General features: G+C 43.2%; 1 protein-coding gene across 6 annotated transcripts in view; it reads right to left on the reverse strand.

Annotated features, from left to right (window-relative positions):
• The window catches only part of FGGY (FGGY carbohydrate kinase domain containing), a 398,623-nt gene that overhangs the window by 362,665 nt on the left and 10,589 nt on the right, over positions 1 to 25,369 (reverse strand). For 5 of the 6 annotated variants that reach the window (XM_036446820.2, XM_036446819.2, XM_045584552.1 and 2 more), the window contains exon 2: positions 11,888 to 12,102. In XM_036446820.2, coding sequence (XP_036302713.1) covers positions 11,888 to 12,088 — 201 coding nt within the window. In that variant the 5' untranslated portion in view covers positions 12,089 to 12,102. Of the gene's footprint in view, positions 1 to 11,887; positions 12,103 to 18,113; positions 18,307 to 25,369 lie in introns of those variants that run through there. The other variant, XM_036446817.2, reaches the window with a different exon arrangement.

A 25,369-nucleotide genomic window follows, 5' to 3' on the forward strand; every position in this document is an offset into this window, starting at 1 on the left:
GTATTACCCTGATATTCAAGCCTCCCCCCAAAATAAAGACATAAGAAAAAGGACACTATAGATCAAAAATTGTCAGGAAAATAGCTATAAAAAAATCCTTAGCAAAATATTAAGAAATGAATCCTGCAATATGTTAAACAGCATTATTCACCAAGATCATATAGTTACCCCAGGAATGCAAGAGTAGTTTAACATCCATAAATAAATTAATGTATTACACATATTAACAGGATAAAGCACAAATAAAAATCAAATGATCATCTCAAGAGATGCAGAAAAAGAAAAAAGAAAAAAAAAACACACTCAGGAAAGCCCTGATAGACTCTGATCGTCAGCCAGGCCTAGAGACCCCACCCGAATGGTCCCGGATTGCAAGAGGGCACAGGCCAGGCTGAGGGACACCCCCACTCCCCGCCCGAGCATGATTTTATGCATCAGGCCTCTAGTATGATATGAAGGGGAAAAAGACTTAGCTTATACCATATACAAAAATTAACTCAACATGTATCATATTCCGAAGTATAAGAATGAAAACTATAAAACTTGTAGAAGAAAACATAGGAGAAAATCTTTTGTGACCATGAATTAGACAAAGATTTCTTTAAAAGCAAAACGAACTCAGCCTCAGCTGGTTTGGCTCAGGTGATAGAGAAAGTGGCACCCTCATACACTACTGATGGAAATATAAGATACAACCACTTTGAAAAGAAAAAAAAAGTTGACAGTTTTTAAATATAATTTACTATACAAATCAACAATTTCACACCTAGATATCTATCCAAGAAAAAGAAAGCATATACCAACACAAAGACTTGTATGTGCATATTCATAGCAGAATTACTCATAATAACTCAAAATTAGAAACAATTCAAATATCTATCATGGTTTAACCAAATGAGTTATGGTATATCTATTCAATGAACTAGTACATAGCAAGAAAAAAGGACTAACTACTCATATATGCATCAACATGAATGAACCTTAAAAACATGCTAAGTGAAAAAAGTCAGACACGAAATAATGCATTTTCTATGAATTCATTTATATAAAACTAGAGGCCCAGTGCATGAGTAGGGTCCCTAGGCCTCGCTGGCAATCAGGACCGATCTGTGGGGTGACTGGTGAGGTGATCGGGGCTCCATCTCACACCCACCATGGCTGGCCTGGCAATGCCCACTTGCTGGCCCAGTCCCCTGCCACCACTGCGAGTCAGGGCCTATGTCCTGGGGCACCTCCTGCATTGAGCATCTGCCCCTGGTGGTCAGTGCATGTCATAGTGATTGGTCATTCTGCCAGTCATTCCACCGTTAGGTCTATTTGTATATTAGGGTTTTATATAGATAGATGTCTAAAATGAGTAACTATAAATATAGACGGTAGATAAGAAGTTATCTATCTATGCGGTGAGAACTACCAGTAATCGCAAAAAAGAAATAAGGAACTTTTTAGAGTAACAGAAAGTTTCTAAAATTGGATTAGCATGATGACCGCACAACTCTGTACATTTAATTAAATCACTGAATTATACATTTAATATAGGTAGATTTTATGGTGTATAAACTATACCTCATGCTGTTAAATATAGGTTTAAAAGTTGAGCCATAAAAAAATGAGATGGAAAGATATCCATTTCGATACAATAAGGTAAAAAACAATTAAAAAAAAAAGTTTACACAACAAATTGTTAATGGTAATTGCCTCTGAGAGCAGAAATGGCAGTTGGAGGATATAGGAGATTTTTCACTTCATTGTGTAATTTTTATAAGTTGTAGAATAATAGATTTATTAACTCTAATTTTTATTTTTGTTTCTATGGTTTTCTTTTTTGAAAAAAACATGAGTGACCATAATCATTAACATTTACCATTTCCCAGTAACTTCAAACCTGACAAACCTTTTAAATCCCCAAAAAGCCAACCCAAAAGAATCTATCTCTGTTTAAAATGCATAATTCTTTTTGCCTGTTTTGGAATGGCAGACTTGTAACCTAGGATTCAAATTCTTACTAGTATATACCATGTTCCTCATATAGGAGCTAAACACATTATAGATTTTTAACAACAAAAAAGCATTCAATTTGTCAAGTAATGCTACCATGAATTGAGCACCTACTATGTGCCAGGTGCTTTACATACATTATCATATTTAATCCTTACAAAGTCCTCTGAAGATATATTTAATATTTCCATTTCTTAAAATATAAGTGGAGGACTGGGGAGGGAAGAGGGAGCAAGTAATGCACTTGTCACACAGCCAGTAGATGGCAGAACCAGAATTCAAACTCTGAACCTGTGTTCTTTCTATTGCACCATATTGTCCACCTGTGTCATCAGAGATTTTCCTAATGCCCAAGAGACTCACGCTGTGGAGAGGGCATGTGCACTAGGGGAGAACATTTACTAGTGACCTCTGGCAATACCTTTGCCCCACCACGCCAAGTGAATGCCCTCTGCTTTATGACACTGATTGATCTAGACTTACAAGAGCATGAGGACCAAACCCAATTCCCTGTCCAGCAGCATGGCCTCATGACAACCTGGTTTCAAATGCCTGGTTTCAAAGCCTAGCTCTGCCACTCTGACTATGTGTGACTGAGGAAAGGTTACACAATTCCAGCCATTCTAATCCCCCTCTGGCCTTGCTGGGCCACATCTCCATAGCATTTATAGGCATGGCTTCCTCTGTCTGGCATGTCCATCCTTATATCTGGGCCTGAAAATCACTGGATAGTGGTTAAAATTAATGGTACTGGGTGCAATCTGAATCTAAGGCTTGTCTCTGCCACTTACCAGTCATAAGACTTTGGGAAGCCAGAGAAACAGTTTCCTTGGCTGCACAAAGCTATTACTTGTGCCTATATCTCCTCATGATGTTATGAAAATGCAGCAAAATAAGGGGTGATTAGTCCAACATCTGGCATTTGGTGTATGAAAAATATCAGCCATTATTAGAATAAATTAGCTGTCTCAAATCTCCTTTGAATTTGTAAGACATAAATCAATAAATCAATAGGCCAGCCCTAACTTCTACCTGCCTTGTGGCCCCACTGGCCTCTGTGCCTAGACACTGCCAGTCTGAACTTGGCAAAACCATCTCTCACAGGCCTACAGCTAGTCAAAGGAGGAAATAGGTGAGAAAACACGGAAGACTCAATAAACTCAATACCATAAGGCAGCTTTGAAGTAGAAATGAACCTAGAAGATTGTGTCAGAAAGCCACCTTCTGGTTGCAACTCTACCACTTGTGAGTCAGTTTAATCCTGCCACTAATCTCATTACCTTTCTGAGCCTCAATTCCCTGAGAGGAAAGATATTTCCCAAGGGAGGATCAAAGGAGTCAATTGGTTTGAAAGTGCTTTGGAACCAGTAAATTGTATCTAACGAAAGGGTAATATGCAAATTAACCATCACTCCATCACAAAGATGGTGGCACCCATAGTCACAAGATGGCGACACCCATTCCTCTCAGCCCCAGAGTCCCCCAGTCACAGGGGGGCAGCCACTGAGAGTGGACAATGTGAGAGGTCTGGTGGAATGCTTGCTTTGTCACCACCATGACGAGGCAAGTGTTCCATCCCGGCCTTGGAGGGCCTCTGGGCAGAGAGCACAGAGCAGCCGGGGGTGTGTGTGGGGAGAAATTCTTGCCTTGTTAACCTTCGATGAGGCAAGTGTTCCGCACCCTGCTGCAGATGAACCTCTGGGCTGCGGAGAGCATCTGGACAGCAGGCATAGAGCAGTCAAGCCCCACAGAGAGCTACTGGTGCATGGATTCATGCACAAGGCTACTAGTATAAGAAATAAATGTAAAGGATGGAAAACCCTCTCAATTCCTCATTGATTGTTCAATTGAATCATTTTTATGTATAAACTAGAGGCCCAGTGCACAAAAATTCATAAACTGGGGGGCTGGGGGGTCTCTCAGCCCGTCCTGCACCCTCTCGCAGTCTGGGACCTCTTGGGGGATGTCTGCCTGCTAGCTTAGGCCCAATCCCCAGGCCAGTAGTCAGACATCCCTCTCACAATCCAGGAACCCTCACTCCTTACTGCCCACCTGCTCGCTCCTTACTGCTCAGCTCACTGCTCCTTAGCGCTGCCAAGGAGGCAAAAGAGGCTCCTGCCTCTGCTGCTGTGTTTGCCAGCCATGAGCCAGGCTTCTAGCTGAGTAGCGCTCCCTCTGTGGAAGTGCACTGACCACCAGGGGGCAGCTCCTGTATTGAGTGTGTACCCCCTGGTAGTCAGTGCATACCAATGGTGACAAGTCGTTCTGGTTATTCCACCTTAACTTAGGCTTTTATTATATAGATTATAGTATATTCTCTGTGTCATGTAAGCACATATTATATATAAATGATAGGCAAAGGGATAGTGATCAAAAAAAGTGGATAGACTCAAATGTTCCTAAGAATCATGATAGCAGTAAGATTTTAGTAGAAGCAAAGCAAACACTCCCTTCAATCTATTTTATGAATCCCTTCTGAAGAGTTTCTTCCACATTCTATTTGAGGCCTTTTGGTCACAAAGGTTCGGTGTCTCCATCTCTAAAACAGTAACCTATCACCAGGAACTGGAAGAATTGTGACATGCATTTACATCTGATTTGTTGGGGAGCTATTCTTATTTTCCCAATTTTATATGGAAATGCCTTATCTTCATGCTTACCCAAGAGTGGGACCATTCCACCCTACAACCCCACCTCCATCTACAACATCTCAGGATCAAGGCCGCCAGGGTCACACTACCCAGAAGGCCCCTGGGACTTGACCTGCTGACCTGAGGATTCTTTTCTACACTGTTATAAATGGAAGAAGAAAGCAATCGAGTAAATTCACCCCAATGCCTTGGCATCAAGGGAATTTCCCTGGCTAGAGAGAAAACATATTGCTCTTCTAGAGAATTTCCAGAGAAGGTGATTACAACAACTTGGTTTGGTAACCTGGTCCATGTCTAGCAACTGTCAACTCGTAGCTATGGGGCAGCAAACAAATATTTGGAGAAGGGGTTGTACATAGCTTTGTTCTGACTGTGGGAACCAGTTCAACCCAGCATATGTTTTAGATCAGCAGGCTCTGCCATATTGGTGGGGAGACAGTGGTTTCCAAAGAAAGAGCTGGAAGGTCAGAGGCATACCTGGTTTATCTTGAGCTTTATTTGGAGATGGGGTCAAAACCTGGAGCCCCACAGACAGAATCCAGCTTGCAATAGAGTTCTGTGTGGCTGGTCCTGTGTTCTTTTAAATCTTGATGTGAAGGCCTTTGTCAGCTCTGGGGGCATGTGTGGGGCTATGCAATCCCTGAACCCTGATTCCTTCAGGCCCATCGCTCCCTGTTGCCTACACAATTCAATTACTCACTCATTCAGTCAGTTGGCAAATGTAATCAGCCTCCTTCTAAGGTCAAGGCTGGGAACTCCTCTGGGTACTTGGGAACCAATGGAAAGCAAATTATATTTCTTTAATTCCTTGCTCTTTTGGAGACTATATTTTAATAGGGATAGATAACAGCTAACAAACCAAATAAATTATATAGTGTATGTATAGTATATAGAAAGTGATACGCCGGAGATCAGTAATGCTGGAGAAGGAAGAGGTGGTTGCTGAGAGGTGAGATTTGAGGAAATACTTGAAGGACCTGAGGATCTGACCGTCTGGAAATCTGGAGAAATCCAGTGCAAAGGAAGGCCCAGAGATGGGCCCCTGGGGGCTCTCGATCTGACAGAATCTCCTCTAGTGGCTCAGAAAATGAATCAAGCTGATCTTGGATCATCACCTGCACAGCATCCTAGCTGAGGTGTGGTATTGTCCCTGAAGATAAGGTGGGGAAATATAGGCCAAACCCTGCCTTTTATGTCAGTGACACCAACATTCTTCCAAGAACAGAAACTCTGAAACTGCCTCTACCTCGTTCCTCTCCACTGTCATCAAATCCTGTTAGATATTTCTTCTTAAGTCTCTCAATCCTCCCCCTTCTACTTATTCCTCCACCAACATTCTAATCTAGCCATTCATTGTAAAGCAGATATTATTAAGTACCTGTACATGCCAACAAGAAGAACACAAGACTTCCAGAGCTGACAGTTCAAAGGAATCTCAGCCCCCAGAACTTCATTAGAAGAATCATGCTGGCATCCATGAATGTAGTGCCTGTTCCCTACAAGCCATCTTGAATCTGCTGCTGGTCACTCTGAAACTCTGGATGATTCTCAAAAAGCTCCCTTATGGGCCTCAGAACCAGCTAGCCAGGTGTGCCCCTACCATTACTCCCAGTCTCCCTTCTTCCTCCTACTGGCGCTCATCTGCTCCAGGGCTGGCTCCCTGACATCACCATCTCGCACTTCTCCGGTTCTGAACATCCTCTCTTAAGAGTACCCCAGAGTCACATTTAGCCCTACATCCTTCCTCAAACTTTCTCCACTGACTGGGAGTAGGGAGGTCACAATCTCTTTAATCACTCATTTTTTTTACAATCCCTAAGTCTACTGTATGTTAGGACCTGGGTGAGCAAACAAACGATAGGGAACATAAAAGCCCTCCTGAACCATAAAATCTAGTAGGGAAGATAGATAATTAATCCCAAAAATGAATGGCTTTATTCTTTATTCTGTTGGTTTATTTGTTTATGCAATGATTTTATTATTTGATATTAATCAAAGAGTGAATGATTCATCAAAGAGTGAATGTCCTATCTAGAAAGGAAAATTACAAGATATTGTGAAAACATTTTGCAAATAAAACAGGGCTCAATCTGGAGGTGATATTGGGCAAGGAAAGGTTTCTTCCTTGAAGACTGACTTCCAAATATAAAGGCAGTGCAGCTCTAGTCCACGAGACTCTCTGCAATGGGAAATGGTCTGTCCTGTGATGTTAGACACAGTAGCCACCAACCAAATAGCTACTGAGTGCTTTAAACATAGCTAGTGCAACTGAGAGACCAAATTTTAAATTTTATATATTTTTTTTAAATTTTAAATAAATTGTATTTCACTGTAATGAACTTAATAGCCACACGTGGTTAGTGAATATTGCATTGGATAATGTGGCTCTAAGGATGAGCAGGAATTAAATGTGTTGGCAATGGGCGGGTAGAAGAAAGCACGTGTGTGAGAGTCGAGAAGCCGGAGGGAGCACCTCATACTGAGGACGTGGCAGGAGAAGGTGGCTGGGATTCAGAGATGACAGAGGCATCGATAGAGGAGACAGAAAAGGATGGTGAAAGCAGGCCCTAAAGGGCTGAAGGCCATGTTAAGGAATTTCAGTTCTATCCAAATGGTATTAAAGAGTCATAAGCAAAAGAGCGACATGATCAGGTTAGCATATTAAAAAAAAAAAAAAAGAGAGAGAGAATCATCCACCTCCAAGAACAAGAATGGACTGGAAGGGAAAGAGCATACATGAGGAAATTGGTTAGGTTCTCATATGAATCTAGACAAAAGCCGAAGGTATGTTGTGTTGGAAATGGAGAGATGTGGAAAGGTACACATATTTATCCTATCTGATTTTAGGCTTATCACCTATTGCCTGCCCCGGGTGACTTAGGGGGAAGTCAGTTAAGTCTCTGGTATCAGTTTTTCTTTACAAAGATAAAAGGGAATAACCCCTTCCCTACCCAACTTGTATGACAATCAAATGGATGATTGCAAATAAAACAGCGTTCAATGAATATGGGTTAGGGAGATGGGTGAAAAGGTGAAAGGAATTAAGAAGTACAAACTATTAGTTATAAAAATAGTCACAGGGATAAAGTAGAGCATAAGTAATATCCTGTGTCATTAACAGCTAACATGCTAATTAGACCAAACACCAGAACGACCATCCGGATGACCTTCCAGATGAAGCTGGGGCTGCAAGGGCCAGCTGGGGCTGCGAGGGCCAAGCCCCTTGCACAAATTTCATGCATTGGGCCTCCAGTAGTCACTAATATTGGAATAACTATGTATGATATCACATAGGTACTAGACTTGTTGGGGGAGCACTTTGTAAGGTACATAAATGTCTAATAACTATGTTTTGCACCTGAAACTAATGTAATATTACATGTCAACTGTTAATTTAAAATAAAAATTATATTTATATATATATATATATATATATATATATATATATATATATATATATATAACTGGCTGGTTTATCCAATCCCAGTGGAGAAGAGAGAAGAGGAGCTGGAGTCATCTCCCTAGGGGTCCAGTCCTATCTCTAACACTTATTATTTTCAAAGCCTTACTATCTTCAAGTGTCAAGTAAGAAAAATGGCAATCTGTCTCACAGAGTCACTATGACACTTCAATAAGATGAGGGACGCCAGAATGTTTTTTTTAATTGTCTGTTTTTAACTCTAAGTAACACTAATTCAACAACCATTTATTGAGCACAAAATCTGTTCCGGGCCATGTGTTGGACGCTAAGGTCAGTTGGGAAAATCATTTGAATTGGCTCGTGCCAAGGCATCTGGGGTGAATTAATGAAATGTTTGACCAAATACAGCAGGTTAATTTTTAAGTTGGTAATTTTACATGGCCCTTGGCAGAAAAAGGTTCCCCACCCCTGTGGCAGGGATACAAGGACAATTCTCTCCCAAGAGCTCAGCTCATGGTTTAAAAGGTACCAAACAAGTCATCAACTTAAATGCAATCTGTTGAGGGCCAGGTAAGGAGACATGTGAAGGTGGTGGGCTCTGAGGCCGCAGAGAGGCCTTCTCACCCTCTCTTTCCTCGGAGGTTGACAAGCGAGGGAAGAACTGGTCAGGAACTGGGATGACGATGCAGTTCTCTAGAATTGGTGCTCTGTGATTGCAGTTAATATACAAGCAAGACTTAAACTTATCTTGTAAGATACCAAGGAGTCCTGATCGGTTTGGCTCAGTAGATAGAGCGTCGGCCTGCAAACTCAAGGGTCCCAGGTTCAATGCCGGTCAAGGGCATGTACCTTGGTTGCGGGCACATTCACAGTGGGGGGTGTGCAGGAGACAGCTGATAGATGTTTCTCTCTCATCAATGTTTCTAGCTCTCTATCCCTCTCTCTTCCTCTCTGTGAAAAATCAATAATATATATATATATATATATATATATATATATATAATATATATATATATAATATATATATGTATGTATGTATGCGTGTATATATATATATATATATATATATATATTTTTTTTTTTTTTTTTTAAAGATACCAAGGAGTTGGGTAGGTAAAGGAGGTAAGAGAAGAACATTCCAGATAGTGAAAACAGAGACATTTCATTCATTGGTAAACTCAAAAAATATGAACTGAGCATATTACAAGCGAGGAACTCTAGAGAATTAAAGATAAACAAGATATCACCCTTGCTGGGGGTGCACACATATTCTGCATGAGTGGACAGCCAGGCAAGGGTACTTGTAATTCAATGTAGGTAGTACAACCATCACAGGAAGCTCAAGGTTTTCCACACAGTGAGTGGCTAATTCAAAATACTTCAGGTGGCTTCATACATTTCCTAGCAGGGTGAGAGGAGGCTGGAAAGAAAGGCAAAAGGCAGAGCGTGGGGGTGGGGTGCATATTAGTCATGTGACCTTGGGCTGGTTACATAACCTCATCAAAGTTCATTTCTTCCTGCTCCAAAACAGAGAATAATAAAAACTATATCAAGAGGTTGTCATACAGCCCTAGCAGGTTTGGCTCAGTGGACAGAGAAACTGAAGGGACTTGGGTTTGATTCCATTCAAGGGCACTGTACCTGGGTTGCAGGCTCAATCCCTGACCCTAGGTGGGGGCATGTGCAGGAGGCAACCAATTGATGTGTCTCTCTCATATCAACGCTTCTCTCTCTGTCTCTCCCCCTCCCTTCGCCCTCTCTAGTCAGTGGAAAAATATCTTCTGTGAGGATTAATTTTTAAAAAAAGAGGCTGTCATACAGATAAAATGAAGTAACGCCTAAGCTTCCCTTATAAGATACCTGGATGAGGATGATAGCATAGTACCTGGAACCTAATTAGTGCCCAAGAAATGTTAGCTGCCATTATGATCGTCACCATCCCATTATTGTTGTTCTTTTATTAACTTGACTATGGAGAACACCAAGTGAATGACGTAGGGAGAAGGACGTAGTACAACTACTCTCAAGCTCTTAACTTTCTAACCTTCTTGAGAAAACAGAGCCAACAAGTCAAAATGGATTTTATGTTGCACTTTGCCCTTGTCCAGTGCTTCTCAGGATCTTGCATAGAAAGAACCCTAACCAGGAGGTGGATAGTGACTGCTCCTATGAAGTGTGCCTCCTAACTAACTTTGACTTTTAAGTACATTTTGTCTTACAAATCCATCCCCCTCATTTCTGTCCTCCTCATCCTTATTCCCACAGGAAACAAAGTGCTTATGCATTTCTAGGCACTGTGATGGCAATGCATATGCACCAGCTCATTGCATCCTCACCACAGACCTCAAGAGAGAGATATAGGATGACAAGCTAATAAACATTGGAACTGGGATGACGATGCAGGCAGTCTGGCTCTAGAATTGGTGCTCTGTGATTGTGGCTAATATACAGATGCCTCCTTCTTTAAGGAGGGGAGCAGCTGCATCCAGGTTTGCTGTAGCAAAAGAGCATCATTCAGAACCAGTGACCACAGCATTCATGTGGCTAAGGGGCCCACACAGAGAGCGAGCTGGCCGCCACTGGGAGATGATTAAAATCTGCCATTAAACTGTACTGTACTTAGAGCAGACCTTTCTTAAAGTAGCTTTTCATTGGGGGATTACATTTTCTTCTTGACAATTTCCTTAATGGCAAGGAAGGCTACATGTTAGAAGAACAAAGGAGGCCCAAGGGCAATACGCAGAACCTAATTAGTGCCCAAGAAATGTTAGCTGCGGGGGCTGAGGGGGGAGGTGGAGGAAAATTAAACAGGTAGAAGAGAAAATGTGCCTTCTTTTATTCCTATATTGCTCCAGCGCCTCCCACTCCTACCTCCTCTCTCTGCCATCTTCTCCTGGAGCACTAACAAGAGCCCAGGGCTCATTAAAGTTTAAACAGATTGATCAATACAGATAGAAGGGTGAATTGTCCATCTGTAAATTGCCAAGCCCTTCATGAATATTTGAGGAACTAAACTAGGAGGAAAAGAGAGGACCCAAAACTTCATTTTTTCCTTTGGAAAATAAGGAGGAAAGAATCTCTGTTGTTTCTGATCACCAGAATATAAAACTGAATAGTCAAGTGAAACTAAAAATGAACTAGCATTGGCCAGCATCACTTCCTCCCTCAAGCCAGCAAGCTGACTCCAATCCAAGGCCGCTCAAGGCAAACATCTGCCTAGCACAACTGAATTGCTCCTCACTTGCCCAACTTCCTTGCTTTCTCAAAACACACCGTATTCTCATGCCACAGTGCCTTTGCACATGCTGTTCCCTCTGAACAAAATGAGGTTCCCTTCACTTGTCCGCTTGGAAAGCAGGTCAGCCCAGTGACTAAGGGTGCAGTGCTGGAATCAAAGTGCTTAGGTTCCAGTCCTGCTTCCTTGTGAAGATTCAACTACATAATCCATGTTAACACGTTTTGTACCACATGGGCACACATAAAGCACAGATGTTAGCGATGATTATCAGTGACTTCTTCCACTTTAGGTCATACCTGACCATGCTATGCCTGCATGTTCCCATCTCCTGTCCCGTCTACCTTATGCCCCTCAGAGGTAACCCTTTCCTCAGCGCCAGTCACAATCACTTTGCTCCCACCACCTATCATGTCCTGTTTGGCTGGCTGTTGGTCTCTGTCACTACTAGAATGTCAGCTCCTGCAAGGCCAAGCCTGTGTCTGAAGTTACTGCCAACACTGTCCCTGGCGCCAGGTGGACACACGGCACACACTCAGCAGAAGCATATGTGAGGAGGGAGCACCGCAGCTATGGTCTTACCTTGGTGACAGTACAGCACGCGGCCCATATGTCCTCCGAGGACTGCTCATGATGGTTGAACTGAGGCTCCCATTTGTTAATTGCCTGATCCGCAAAAGCCAAAAGGCTGCCCCGCTGGTCCACCAGAGCCGCACGGACACTGCCTGTCCCAACATCCACACCCACGTAGTAGCGCCCTGGTTCCTGATCTCCACCAGGCATGGCGTTCTCTTGGCCTACAGGGATCAAAGGCAAACCACATGAAGACCAAGAGGGTCTGCAAAGTCAGGCTCAAGACCTACTGAAAGTGGAAATGAAAGGGGTGCAGCTAACGAACTGGTGGCCTTCTATGATTTATTCACCCCCCAAAATGTTGAGTGCTAACAGTATGGTAACAGGCATGAACTAGGTGGTGGTGAACAAGACAGGCATCTTCCCAGATATAGAATTTCCATTCTTGGGAGGGGGTCAGATGTGAAAAATTTATGAACAGCTGTATGACTATTTAAGCAAAGTCATGATATCAAGTGAAAAGTGCTATAAAGGTAAGTAAAGGATTATAGGAGAATTGAGAATATTGAGGTAACTGATATGCATTTATTCTTAATGAGTTTCTCAAAACAAGGACAGTGGCCATGATACTGAATGGGAACTTCATCTACACAGTCAATCGTTCACATAAATAATTATATGAGCATCTATTACATGCCAAGCACAAACCTCCCACTACTCCACACTAGGATTCTCCAAGGTGATTATATTTAAAATGTTTTTGTATTGATTTCAGAGAGAGAAAATAAGACGGAGAGGGAGAGGGAGAGGAAGAGGGAAGAGGAAGGGAAGAGGGGGAGAGAAACATCAAGAATCATTGATCAGCTGTCTCCTGCAGGCACCCTACTGGGAATCTAGCTCACAATCCTATCATGTGTACTAACCATAATTGAACCTCCTGGTCAACACTCAACCACTGAGCCATACCAACTGGGCCAAGACGAGTATATTTAAATCTCTATGTTACAGGTGATCAAGGTGAGGCTCCAAGAAGTACATAAGTTTTCTCTTAATGCTAAGTCAACATGCTTAAGAACAGTAAATGTGCATTATTATGACCATGCACATTATCCTGATGGGGAAATAGGTCTCTGAGAAGTTAAGGAACTTAGCCAGCAGCCCTCAGGGGCACCCCGGGCCTGCAGTCCCAGGTCTGCGAGCTCCTGAGTCTCCGCTCTTTCCTGTGTTTCTAACAGCTGGCAGTATAGGTCTGGAGAAGAGGCAAACATCCTGCAGCCCGGTAATGAAGAGACTGGGAATTGGGAAGCAGCCACGCCGGAGGCAGGACCAGGAATCTGCAGAGAATCTGTTTTCTTTACAGACCCCTTGGGAGGTACAAGGAAATCTGACTGGAGGACACTCCGGAATGCCTTCGCCTTCATTGCCACTCCAAGTCCCTTTGGTCAGATCAGCCAACAGGACAGAAATCTCAGAGAGGCTTTCGTGTGCCATATTTGGCTTTCAAAGAACCAGCCCACCCCCTGCCCCAAGACAGCCATGCTGGTTAACATGCTACAGCTCCCCCGGTGAGCTCGGGGCAGTCCTAACACCCAGAGTCCCATTTCAACAGGGGCAGCAGCGTTCTGTGCCCCTTCCCCTTCCAAAGGGTAACACTTCCTGGGCAACGTCACACTGGGGGACACTAAAACGAAGCCAGCCAGCAGATGTTTGCTTACTGCTTCCTGGATATTTATTCCAGACAAAAAACAGCTTCATTAAAAGCGACTGCTTCTGACTTTATCACAGAGATTTCCCAGCAGGGCCTGCCCCGCTTGCTGGCTGGCTGGCTGGCTAGCTGGCTGGCAGATGGAGAGAAAAACGGGGAAGCTATAGTAAGAACATTTGCTACCGTCATCAGAGCTTCAGAGGACAACTCTCAGGCTTCAGCCCACTGCTTCCTCATCTTCTCCCCCTCATTTACAACCATCCAGGAGCCCCAAAGGACCAGCAGCACCAGTGTTCACACCATGCTTTCCTTCACTTCACTCATTCAAAGGTGACATCGTTTCTTCAAGGCACTTCTCAGAAAATTTAAATGAAACAGGTCAAAGCAGAGCTGCTCAGTTTGAAGCAGAGATCACCATGGCCCCACCTTCCTCCTTCCCTCAGGACTCGGGAAGGTGGGCCACCTTTGATTCAGGGCTGATACACAGTCCCAGGCTCTCAGCATCACATCTCAGGCTTCCAGGAGCTTCTTGCTACCTGCTGTCCAGCTGTGTCCAACCCCGTCCTGCCCATCCTCACCCCCAGCTCAAGACATCCCAAAACTCCTCATAGATTCCCAAGTGCATCCCACTGCTGCCCAACTGCCCATCAACTTCAGACCTGCTCTTCCCTAATTCTTTCCTCCTCCTGCCTGGTGACCACAGACCCACACTGTAAGATCTTGCTCCATCATCATCTCTTCAGGGAAGACCTCCTTGCTTTTCTCTGCCCCTTGCAGCCACCAGGCCGCTGTGTCCCTACTTTCTGTGGAAACTTACCACTCAGAATTGTGCCTTTTTTTTTTTTTTTTTTTTTTTTTTTTTAATTCCTTATCCATCTCCCTTACTGGCCTGAGCCTGACAAAGGGAACTATTGATTTCCACATTGCCAGCTCCTAGCACAGGGTCTGGTACATAATCTGTTTCCAATAAATGTTTACTGAGTGAATGACTAAATCACTGAATCAATAGCAGACAAGGATGAACAAATTCATGTTTTAATAGAGTTTGCATTCCTAAATTGTATTGAGATGGAATAGTGTTTTGTCTTGATTCTAATATCTAAATGCTTCAGTCATCCAATTACAAATATTTATTGGATGCTTATAGCTACATTTTATTAAATTCTAAACACTAATTTTTCTTCTGCAAAATCAGACTGAACCTGATGACCAATGGCGTCATACAATTCATTGGTAGCCTTTTTTCTTTCTTAGCAGTAACAGAAATAATGATGCGTCTTGCAATGAATGATAGCTGCAATTTGAAGAAATGCGGACTGTGCCAGGCACCCAGCTCAAAACTCAGGATACAATGAGGGACAAAATGGGACAGTGCCCCAGTTCAGAGTTTCCTCCGTGTCATTATCTTTGAAAAGGACAAAGGCTGGCCAAGCTGGCTGGTCCACCTCCCCACTGTTCTCACACACACACACATCCTACTTCTCTTAGCTTCCTACAGCCCCACTGGGAAGGGGTCTGGGGTGCTGCTCCTTAACACTGATCTTAGCCTACCAACAACTCTCTGCCCTTGGCTAGAACATTCCAAAGACTACTCTAAGCACTTCAGGGAGAAACAAGAAATCAACAGAAAATGAAGAATACAAACATTCTTGCTGACACAGACCTGGTTAGCCACCATCCAGACTTGTCTCCACTCTTGCCAATCCCAAACATAAGAGAAATTCTGCTGCAGGGGGGAGGGAGGAGGGAGAAGAAGGGGGTCTAGGGCCCAATTCCTCACACCTAGGTTCCTCTTCCCTTTGACTCTGGCTTCCTCTGCAGGGAGTACAGTATTGTAACCTCTCCCCCCCACCCCTCTCCCATTTTACATCCTGATTTATTTCCAGTAAAATCCAAGGAGGAGGATTTCCACTCTGCAGTTTCAGCATTTAGACCTATCTCTTTGCTAAACAGGAAAGAGCCCACCCTTCAGGGGAGGCCTCACCTCTCCTGGTTCATTAATCATTTCAATGCACTGCTGCTGGGATCACGGCTGTCCCCTTAGCCCAGTCCTGGCACCACAGGAACCCGACAAGTCACCTGTCCTTAGGGAAATCATCAAAGGTGCCATGTTCACTGTGGGTCTCTGCTGTGCTAAGGAGCTTGTTGACATCACCACTTTTTTAACTATTCTAAAATTAGAATTTATTTGGGAAATATCCTACAAAAATACATAAAACAATTTTTAAAAAAAACAACTACTTACAACAACATTAAAACAACTAATTTACTGGGGCAATTTTCCTCAGGATCTGTGTAAATCATGAAATACCATATTCTATGGTAACGTTTTTAAAATATTTCTATGTCCATGGTTGGCACCTATTAATATCTACCATGGAAATCCTCCGAAATTCATCTTGTTTGCATTGAGGACTTATTGACCTCACTGACATACTGACCTGAACATGAACTCTCTCCTAATGCCTGCCCTTCAAAAGAAAAATCATGGGATTTTTCAGAAATAGGCTGTGGAACACCTTACTTCAATTTTCATGGGAGAGTTGAACACACCATCCTCGATACACTTTCAGGGACATATATATGACTATATACAGAGATCCCAAGTCTGACACCCAGTTGTTTTTTATACATTCCCACTTTTAATTCTGACACCAACCCTGAACATAATCAGATGAGGAGAGTGAGTTGTAGACAGGGAAAGAAACTCACTCCAGAATGTTATGCAACTAGTAAGTAAGATAGCTGACAGCAATCCAATCCTCTCTGGCTCCACAGTCCCTACTGTTTTCTCAAGATGCAACACCCCTGATACGCCTCCATTTATCAAATGGCCAAGCACTCTGCTGGGGGACCCTGCCTACTTTGTCTCAGATAGGCTAACTCAGAACTCGGGCTGCTCACCTTCAGAGACTGACCCTTCCCCCACGCCACGCTGCCTCTCTGGCAAACTATCATTTATAGACCGTATTACCAAGGATCAGTCATGAAGAGTCAAACCCACAGGAAAAAGGGCTCCTATCTTCCCAGCATGGCTCTCTCACACTTCCCAGTTCATGTTTTTCTAAGAAACAGATCCTAATTAAATATTTCGGGTTCACCACGCTTTCCAGTATTATAGTTTTAAGTGATCTCTGTTGATTGTTTCCAGACATGGACCCTGAAAGCAGGAAAGCAGAGAGGTTCGAGCCCTTGGGCAGCTTCCCTGTAACTGAACCCTGGGAGTTACACAAACTCTGCCAAAGGGCTTTCCCTGCCTTCCCGCTCACTCTGTGCCCTTTGTTCCTGGGTCAGAAGTTCCATCTGCAGGAGTCCTGGACTCTGAACTGTATCCCAGTGCCTCTGGGGCTTCAAAGATAAAGTCACTGCAAGATGGAAAACATTATTTCCTTTTCTAAATTTTTTTTAAAGGATTAGGACCCTGCTGTGTGTCTGGCACTTTCACACGTGTGAACCTCTTTTGACTAAAACCCAATCAAGTTGGTGAGTCTGTGCCCATGTGACACCTCAGTGGGATGGGGAAATTTGCCCAAGTCACACAAACATTAAACAGCAGCACCCATATTTGAACCCTTGTCTCTTAGGGTAAGCCTTAGGGCTCTTTCCACAACACCAACCTAAAATTAAAAAACAAGTTTGACCACTTCTCCAATGACAATATCCACAGCAAGTGCAGCAACAGCTAGCATGTAGTAAGCTCTGCTCTGCAAATCACCCATGTTATTTCATTGCATCTTTCTAACAACCGTGTGAGATCAGCATGATGAGCCCATTCTCCAGTAGAGGAGATAGGTTCTCCACGACATAGCTGTTGAAGGTCACTGAGCACAGAAGCAGAGGTGCTGGGATTGGAGGCTGAGTGGATAAAGCTCCAAAGCACAATTTACGAATGGTCCCACCTCATTCTTTTTAGGCAAAGATGAATGTTCTAAAAGGCAAACCTGATGGGGGTATGGAGAGAGTGGTCAGGCAAAGAGAAATAAGGACATGGATGGAGGAGGCCAAGAGAAAGAAAGATACTGGAGAGAAACTCAAGTGCACTGCCCACAAGTCCTGAGCCATCCCTAACTCCTCAGCCACAGGACGCTTCAAAGGGCAGCAAAGCCGCCTGTCCAAGTCCCCAGCGTAAACCGGACTGATTTTTAGCCCTTATTCATCATCAAAAGATGGTTCTTATGATAAATATTTATACGGTTCATTAAGAAAGAGCCTGTATAAATATTATTAGAAATGTGCACAGGAAACCACAGACTTCACGGCTGATTTTTCAACCAATGTGCAAGCTGCTCAAATGCAGTGTGAAAAAAAGGAGAGAGAGACCTGGACATGGAGGCTATTCTTTGCAAAACTATTTCAGCAATTCTAAGAAGGGGGGGGGGGGGGGGGTTAACACTGCAAATACTGCGTTAAAAACCAATCATTGAGGGGTTGTTCCCTTATTTTTATTTTTCTCCTTCTTTTCCCCTAAATAACCTAATAGTAATAATGCTGTTTCCAAAGACAACAAACCTCTGGAGGTGATGAGCTTACCTTCAGTCTTATTTCTTAAAGAGCCACTCCTCCAGGACTAATCTGGTGGCTGTGTCCACAGACACAGTGCCCCAGGGATCTGGGAGGGAGCTCGATATCCTCTTTCAACTTTGATCTTTAGAGTTTGCTGGGAGCTCCTGTACAGATTTAGTTAGTTATGATTTAGTTAGTTATACTACCATGGGGGCTGGTAAATTTGGGAAGAAAAAGATACGCAATAGTAGACTTGTCCCCTTCAGTCTTCTCAACCTAAAGAACTCAATACCACTTTAAACAAACTTCATATGCTTAAGATGATGAGAAAGTTCACAGTGGCAGGAAAGAGATCATATGGCAATAGTAACTGGCTCCCTCATTGGCTTTATCAACAATACACATGGAACAAAAAGTGCAGATTGCTGACAGGTGCTTTTTCTCTTAAGTGAAAGGCTACCATCTCCTAGTATTCTCTCAAAGATTAACTGAGATTATGTAACTAAAATGCCTAGCACAGTATCTGATGTATGTGCTCAATAAATTGTAGCAATTATTAGGACTATTATTATGTGCCGATCTTCTCATCCAACACCAAATCACTTCTAGATGCCTGAAATCTTTTAATATGTATTGTATTATCTAATACATATTAATTATGTATTACATAATACATACGTGCTTGCAACATATCTAACAGCTCAAATTCCAACAAATATTAAGTGTGTTTTCTATGCCTGGACACTAAGAAAAGAAAACTGGAAAAAAAATCATTTCTAATTTTTATGAACCGAAAATTTAATGTAAGAATTTTATTTTTGAAATTCAAATGGTGATGCCTCGAGTTTATGTATTTCAAGCTAAACATAATGCACCTAAGTAAAACTGCAGCAATGGCTTCATGTTAATCCTAATCCTACCCATAATCCTAGCCATACTCCTAGGGTCAAGCATCCTATTCCAACTCCACCTTTGTCAACAGAATGCAGACACAGATGCACTAATTTTCAGTTTTCATCACCTTTCCAACCACTCGATCAGAAACTCAGGATTTTGAGGATCTTCATGCTCTCAACTGAGCCCATTTTTAATATATATATTTATTGATTTCAGAGAGAAAGAGAAAAGGAGAGAGATATTGAAGCATCAATGATGTGACAGAATCATTGATTGGCTGTCTCCTGCATGTCCCACACTGGGGATCGAGCACGTAACCTGGGCATGTGCCCTGACTGGGAATCGAATCATGACCTCCTGGTCAATGTTCAACCACTGAGCCATGGTGGCCAGCTGAGCCCATTTTTAAAGACAAACACAAGGTGATTGAAGAAAGGGAATAGTGTGAAATCAGAGAGGAGAAAGACTGGCTGTACTTTCTAATTCAACGTTGGATTTCAAAAGGCAGAGAAGCCAGCACTCACCCAACACCCTGGCCAGCCTCACCATATGACAGCCACAGGGATCAAAACAGAGCCAATCCTGCCCGCTGGTGTGGCTCAGTGGTTGAGCATTGGCCCAGGAACCATAAGGTCACTGTTTCCAATTTCCAGTCAGGGCACATGCCCAGGTTGTGGGTTCAAGCCCTGGTAGGGGGAATGCAGGAGGCAGCAGAGCAACCAGAAGCTCAGTATTTAAAAAGGTATAACATGGCCAAGGCCTGGGCCCAATTATTAGAAAACAATAAAAAAAAGGCCAGTCCTGGGTAGTGACCAAAAACTGCCAACCTCCAAGAAAGAGCCACACCGGCGATGGCACAACAGTCGACACCAAGAAAATACCAAATCTAGCCATGCCGAGGCCAAATGCACAGTGAAGGTCCTAAAGAAATCGTGGATGGAAAATCTGGCTCTTTAAATAATGTCCCCAAACTCCAATAGCAAACAGCACCTGAGAGCAAAGTAAACTCTGAATCTCCTAAATCCTCTTCCAGAAAACCCTGCTGATTCTCCCCTTCCTATCCCCTACAGCACATGTGTCAAACACAAGGCCCGCGGGCCAAATCCGTCCCGCCAGGCCTTGCAGTGTGGCCCGCACCGCGCTGTCATCACTGCATTCCGCTGCATTTCCATCACAATGACAGTTTATGACTGTTCAGTAAACCATTCGGCCCGCGATTTAGGCTGGATTTTAGATTTTGGCCCCTTCTCTGATTGAGTTCGACACCCCTACCCTACAGTAAAAAACACAAACCTCCTCACTTGTTATATTGCCTTCTCAGCTCTTCATGCTGCCACCCTGATAGCCTCTTGCACAGAAAGGCAAAGAGGGACCCGCAGATACAAGGTATGTGCTGTCACTCCCATTACAGGTGAGGACACAAATCCTGAGGGTCAACACCCAGTGATGGCCACAAAGCCCAGAGGAAGGGGGCTTGAGTCCCAGCAGCACTCCTGCTACTACCCTGCAGGGTCCTGGATTTTCACACTAACAAGGTGCCTTCATCATGGACACACTCACAATGCCCCTCCAGGTCTGCTTATCCTGGGAAGCTGCTCAGCCACGCAGTGATTGGAAATGCCTTCTCCACACTCTGATTAATAAATACCCCCATGGCACTATAAAGGCTACGGGAGGAAGCACTGGTTATCAACTGAGAACGGTCCTGTCCCCTGCTTCGCTGTCCCTACAGGTGAGCACAGTGTAGTGTGATATAGTAAATGGGAGATTACTATATTGTATACTAGGTTGTATTTAATCAGGAATGCCTAGTCCGTGGGCCTTATATCATTTGGCCTGGCCCTGCCATGGCATTGGGGTGAGTTAATTAAATATCTGACCAAATATAGTAGGCTAATTTTTAAGTTGATAATTTTGTATGGCCCACAAATGATGTTATAAATATCCAAATGGCCCTTTGGCAGAAAAAGAAAAAACAAGTCCCCCACCCCTATATTAAATAAATACATTTTAAAAATAAAAAGCCTTGAAGGACTCTCTGTGCATGGAGAGTTGTAGAAGCAATATCAGCAAACTTCTCTTCTGTGTAAAGCGCCATGCCCCTCCCCTGGAACACTCTCCCTCCTTGACCGAGGGCCCCACTTCCATGAGCACATGTGTGGAGGGGAGAAGGAAGATGGAGAGAGAGTCCAAGACCCCCATGTTAGTCCATCTCTCTCTCTCTCTCTCTCTCTCTCTCTCTCTCTCTCTCTCTCTCTCTCTCTCTCTCTCTCTCTCTGAAAACCCGAGTCCACTAAAACCCAGATTTAGAATCCGATGGCCACTCTCCTGCCAGGACTCTGGGGACAGGAAGATGGCAGAGCAAATACAAAGAGGGTGAGGGCTAGTGGCCTGCTTCTAAGTGCCAAGTCAATGTATTTTAACTCCAATATACCAATTACACAGCTAAGCCCACAGCAGGGAAAATTATAAGCAGCGACTTATTATTATGATGTGGACTCTTCTTTTTGAAATATGAGTCTTTGAATTCTGAAATATTAAATATACAGGATGGGCAAAACAGTTTTACAGTCGTGAGAACCTGAAACAGTTTATTTTTGTATTATTTATGAATGATTACATTATTTTTCAAACAACAATGGTAAGCCTACTTTTGCCCCACTCTGCATATGTATTTTCTCTCCCTCTGTCACTTTCTTCTCCAAGGGACTGCTGTTGATTTGCTGATCCAGTTAACTCTGAAATGATTTTCTACAGATCTAACCAGACCTTCAAAGCAGTGCCGTTATCATTAGCATATTGGCCAGCATCCACAGCTTTTCCCAGAAAGCCACTCAAATTAAAAGAACTGAAAAACCACCGACCTTAATGACTGCTGTCAGGAAGGGCTCAGGGCAGTATTAGGAAGAGCAATAGAATCCATTCCCCACACAGAAACACCCTCCCAGAGACAACGCCCTGCCAGACGATGTCTGAAGTCTCTGGCCTATTCTCCTGTTTACCTGTTTACCAAGCATGGCCCAGTGGCTTTAAGACCCAAGGTGAAAGGCCTAAGAATGAGTTATTTGAGGATTAGACTTGGAGAACTGGACAGTTGGCCATGCCACACACACAGACACCCTGTCAAAATTACCAAGAGCTACAGTTTAGGCCTAACCACCACCAATGATGCTTCTGTCCAAGCTCTTTATTTGGCCCACAAGGACCTCAAAGCTCTGGCCCTGCCTGCCTCTCTAACCTCCTTTCCCTCCCTCCTTCCCTCTGTCCCTGCCCTCCTGTTCCCATTAACCCTGATTGCAACCCCTGATACTGCAACCATTCACAAGTATTAGCAACCCCTCAAAGGGTTGGCACCTTTGTTCATACTGTTTGTTCCCTTTTCCTATAAGACAAAGAACAAAAACTTGCAGTTCACAGAAAAAATAAATGCAATGGATACATATGAACCTTTCCCCTCACAAATGCGATAGGAAATACAAGTCAAAACAATATTGAGATACAATTATGCCACAAATTGGCAAAAATTAAAATTTTTTATAATACCCACTCTGGCAAGAATGTGAGGATATAGTGTCATACACTTTTAGTGGGATAGTAATTGGATGAATCTTTTTTAGAACAATTTGCCAATATCTTTCCATTTTCAAAATCTACACTTTTACTCAACAATTTTACTTCTAAGAATTTATAGATTGTCTCAGCTAAATATACAAAAAGGTCCATTCCAACATTTAAAAAATAAAAGGGCAAGAGCATACTCACAAAAACCCTGGAAACAATTTAAATGTTATTAATAAGCAGCTGTTAAAAACAAGAAGGAGCTTAAAGAAAAAAATGTTAGGTAAAAGCAAGTTCACAGTTGTACTGTGCTTTTTTGTTTGTTTGTTTGTTTGTTTTAAAGAGGATAGATTTTCAGTGGTTCTCAAAGGATTGGCAGTTATTACTGTTAAAAAAAAAAAAAAAAAAAAGCTCTTCCTTGTCATGAGTTAAACTCTGATTTGTATGGCTCGACCCTCTGGTCCTCATTTTTATCATATGGGATCATCCAAACCATCTAATCCCTTCTAGGTAAGCAACCTCCTACTGGGTCTACTCTCCTCTATGCTGAATATTTTCAGTTCCTATAACTGATGTTCCTCTATCCTATGGCTTTGCTTGCAACAACAAGATAGGGAGAGGGATAAGGGGCACTTGATACATTTAACAAGAATGAGCTTCAGATACCCATGTTTCCACATGACATTGTGTGGAGATGAGGTACACATTGGACTAACAGCACAAGGTAAGGTCTTCTCTACCTTCCCGGAGGCCCTCTGTTTGCAAGGTGTGCTGGAACAAACCAGTGATCTCCACAGCCGAATATGCAATCCCTACACTAACATCAGAATAATCTGTTCAGGAGAAAATGAAAAGGAGCTAGGGAGTTTTCACCAACTGTCTTTGAAGGGGGACTTTGTCATCACCCTGTTCCAATACTCTACTCTTCTCTTAATATATCATTAGAAATTAGTGTTACCTGTATTTACTCAATATATATTTTCATATGAACCCAAATGTTTCTCAAAGATATTTGTATTTGGAGCCAACCCTCATCTTGGATGAATAAATTTTTCATGAGTATTTAATCTGTGCCAGGCATAGTACTAGTGATTTGGTAGATGACCATATAGTGGCCACCACTACAGATGGGGTAACCATAGTGTGCAGTCAGGTCACAAGCCCAACCTCACAGAGCCAGAGGAAAGCAGAGTGGGACTTCAGTCCTATGCTCTTTCCACTATGCCACGTGGTAACCATTAAACATCTTAACAACTGCCTCATTTGGCCACATAATTCTATAATCCAAGAATTTGGTAAATTACACTTAACTTAATCTACCTACAACATTCTTGATTTTACAGAATTTGTCTTCTCAATTTTCATTTTCCATATCCAATCAGTCACAGAGTCTTTTGTTGTTGTTAATGTTTTTTATTGATTTCAGAAAGAGAAAGGGAGGCGATAGAGAGAATCATTAATCAGCTGCCTCCTGCAAGTCCCCTAATGGGGATTGAGCCCACAACCCGGGCATGTGCCCTGACGGGGGAATCAAATCATATACTCCTAGTACATGGGTTGACGTTCCACCACTGAGCCACACTAGCTGGGATCCTTTCTTTTAAAAATCAATCAATAAATAAATGCTTTTATTGATTTTAGAGAGAAAGGAGAGAGAAACATGGATCAGCTCTTTCCTGCATGCCCCCTACTGGGGATGGAGTATGTGCCCTGACTGGGACTCAAACTGGCAACCTTTCCATGCATAGAATGACACTCAACCAACTGGGCCACACCAGCCAGGGCCTGAGTCCTTTGTTAATATCCCCATCCAACAGCCAGTTTACCAGAGTTTAAGCTACCTGGCTCCCAACCCTATCTGCAACAGATTTCAATGTAGCGCAACCCCAAATCCAGATGGCCGAGGGACTGGTAATACACTTAGCCTGAATGATTTCTACTTGATTTCCCCACTCTCCCTAAAGCCGCCCCACGTATAAATCATTGCAAATGTACCTCTTGTGTGAACTCTGCTTCCCTTGTCATCCAGGTTGATAAAAACTTCCTAAACAATTTAAGATGATGAAGGGGGGTGGGAGGAAGGGGGATAAGACCTCCAGGGGAAAACATGACGAGTGTGGGAAGGAAACCTCATCCTGTCTCCTTCACATGTCAAACCTTCTCCCCAAACATCTACTATTCCTTCTCTCCCATGTCAGAGATTGGCACCACCAGCCACGCTGATCCTGTAGCCAGAAATCGAGAGGCTCTCACTGACTCCTTGCACAGGTTATTTTCCGTTTGTCCCCCTCCTCCACCAAATACATATCTATTCTCAATCCTTCTCTGATGCTCTGTGTCCTGTGGACCACAGTCTGGATCTCCAAGGCTCTCTAATCGTCTGTCTTCTGGTTGGGTTTGGCCGATGGCGAATGTTAGCAGAAGCCTCAAAGCAGGAAGGAGAGTAAGGCCGGGACCCCTTCCTTTGGAGTGGCCTTGAACTAGCTGTACCTCTTGAACTAAGGTAACAGATCCTCTCAAGGCAGCCTTCTTCACATGACTTTCTCCTTTTCAGTTGCTAACCATTCCTCCCCTTGCCCCACTAGAGGGATATAATAAACCTGCTGTGATTAGCCACAGGGATTCAGGCTGCCCTCATCTTTCTAAGTAGTTCCTTTATTGAAAAATATCCTAAGATGAGGGTATTTTATGTGTCCTTCTGATATACCTCCTTCACTGTGCCCTTCCAGGCTTCAAGTGGCAAAAGAGGTCCCCATTATTACTGGTGCCTGGGGACCTCAAAATCCCTTCCTCCCGTCCTCAGGTAGTCCTCTCTTTACATTTTCTTA

This window comes from Pipistrellus kuhlii, unplaced genomic scaffold, assembly GCF_014108245.1.
Source record: "Pipistrellus kuhlii isolate mPipKuh1 unplaced genomic scaffold, mPipKuh1.p scaffold_m20_p_2, whole genome shotgun sequence".
Taxonomy (NCBI): Eukaryota; Metazoa; Chordata; class Mammalia; order Chiroptera; family Vespertilionidae; genus Pipistrellus; species Pipistrellus kuhlii.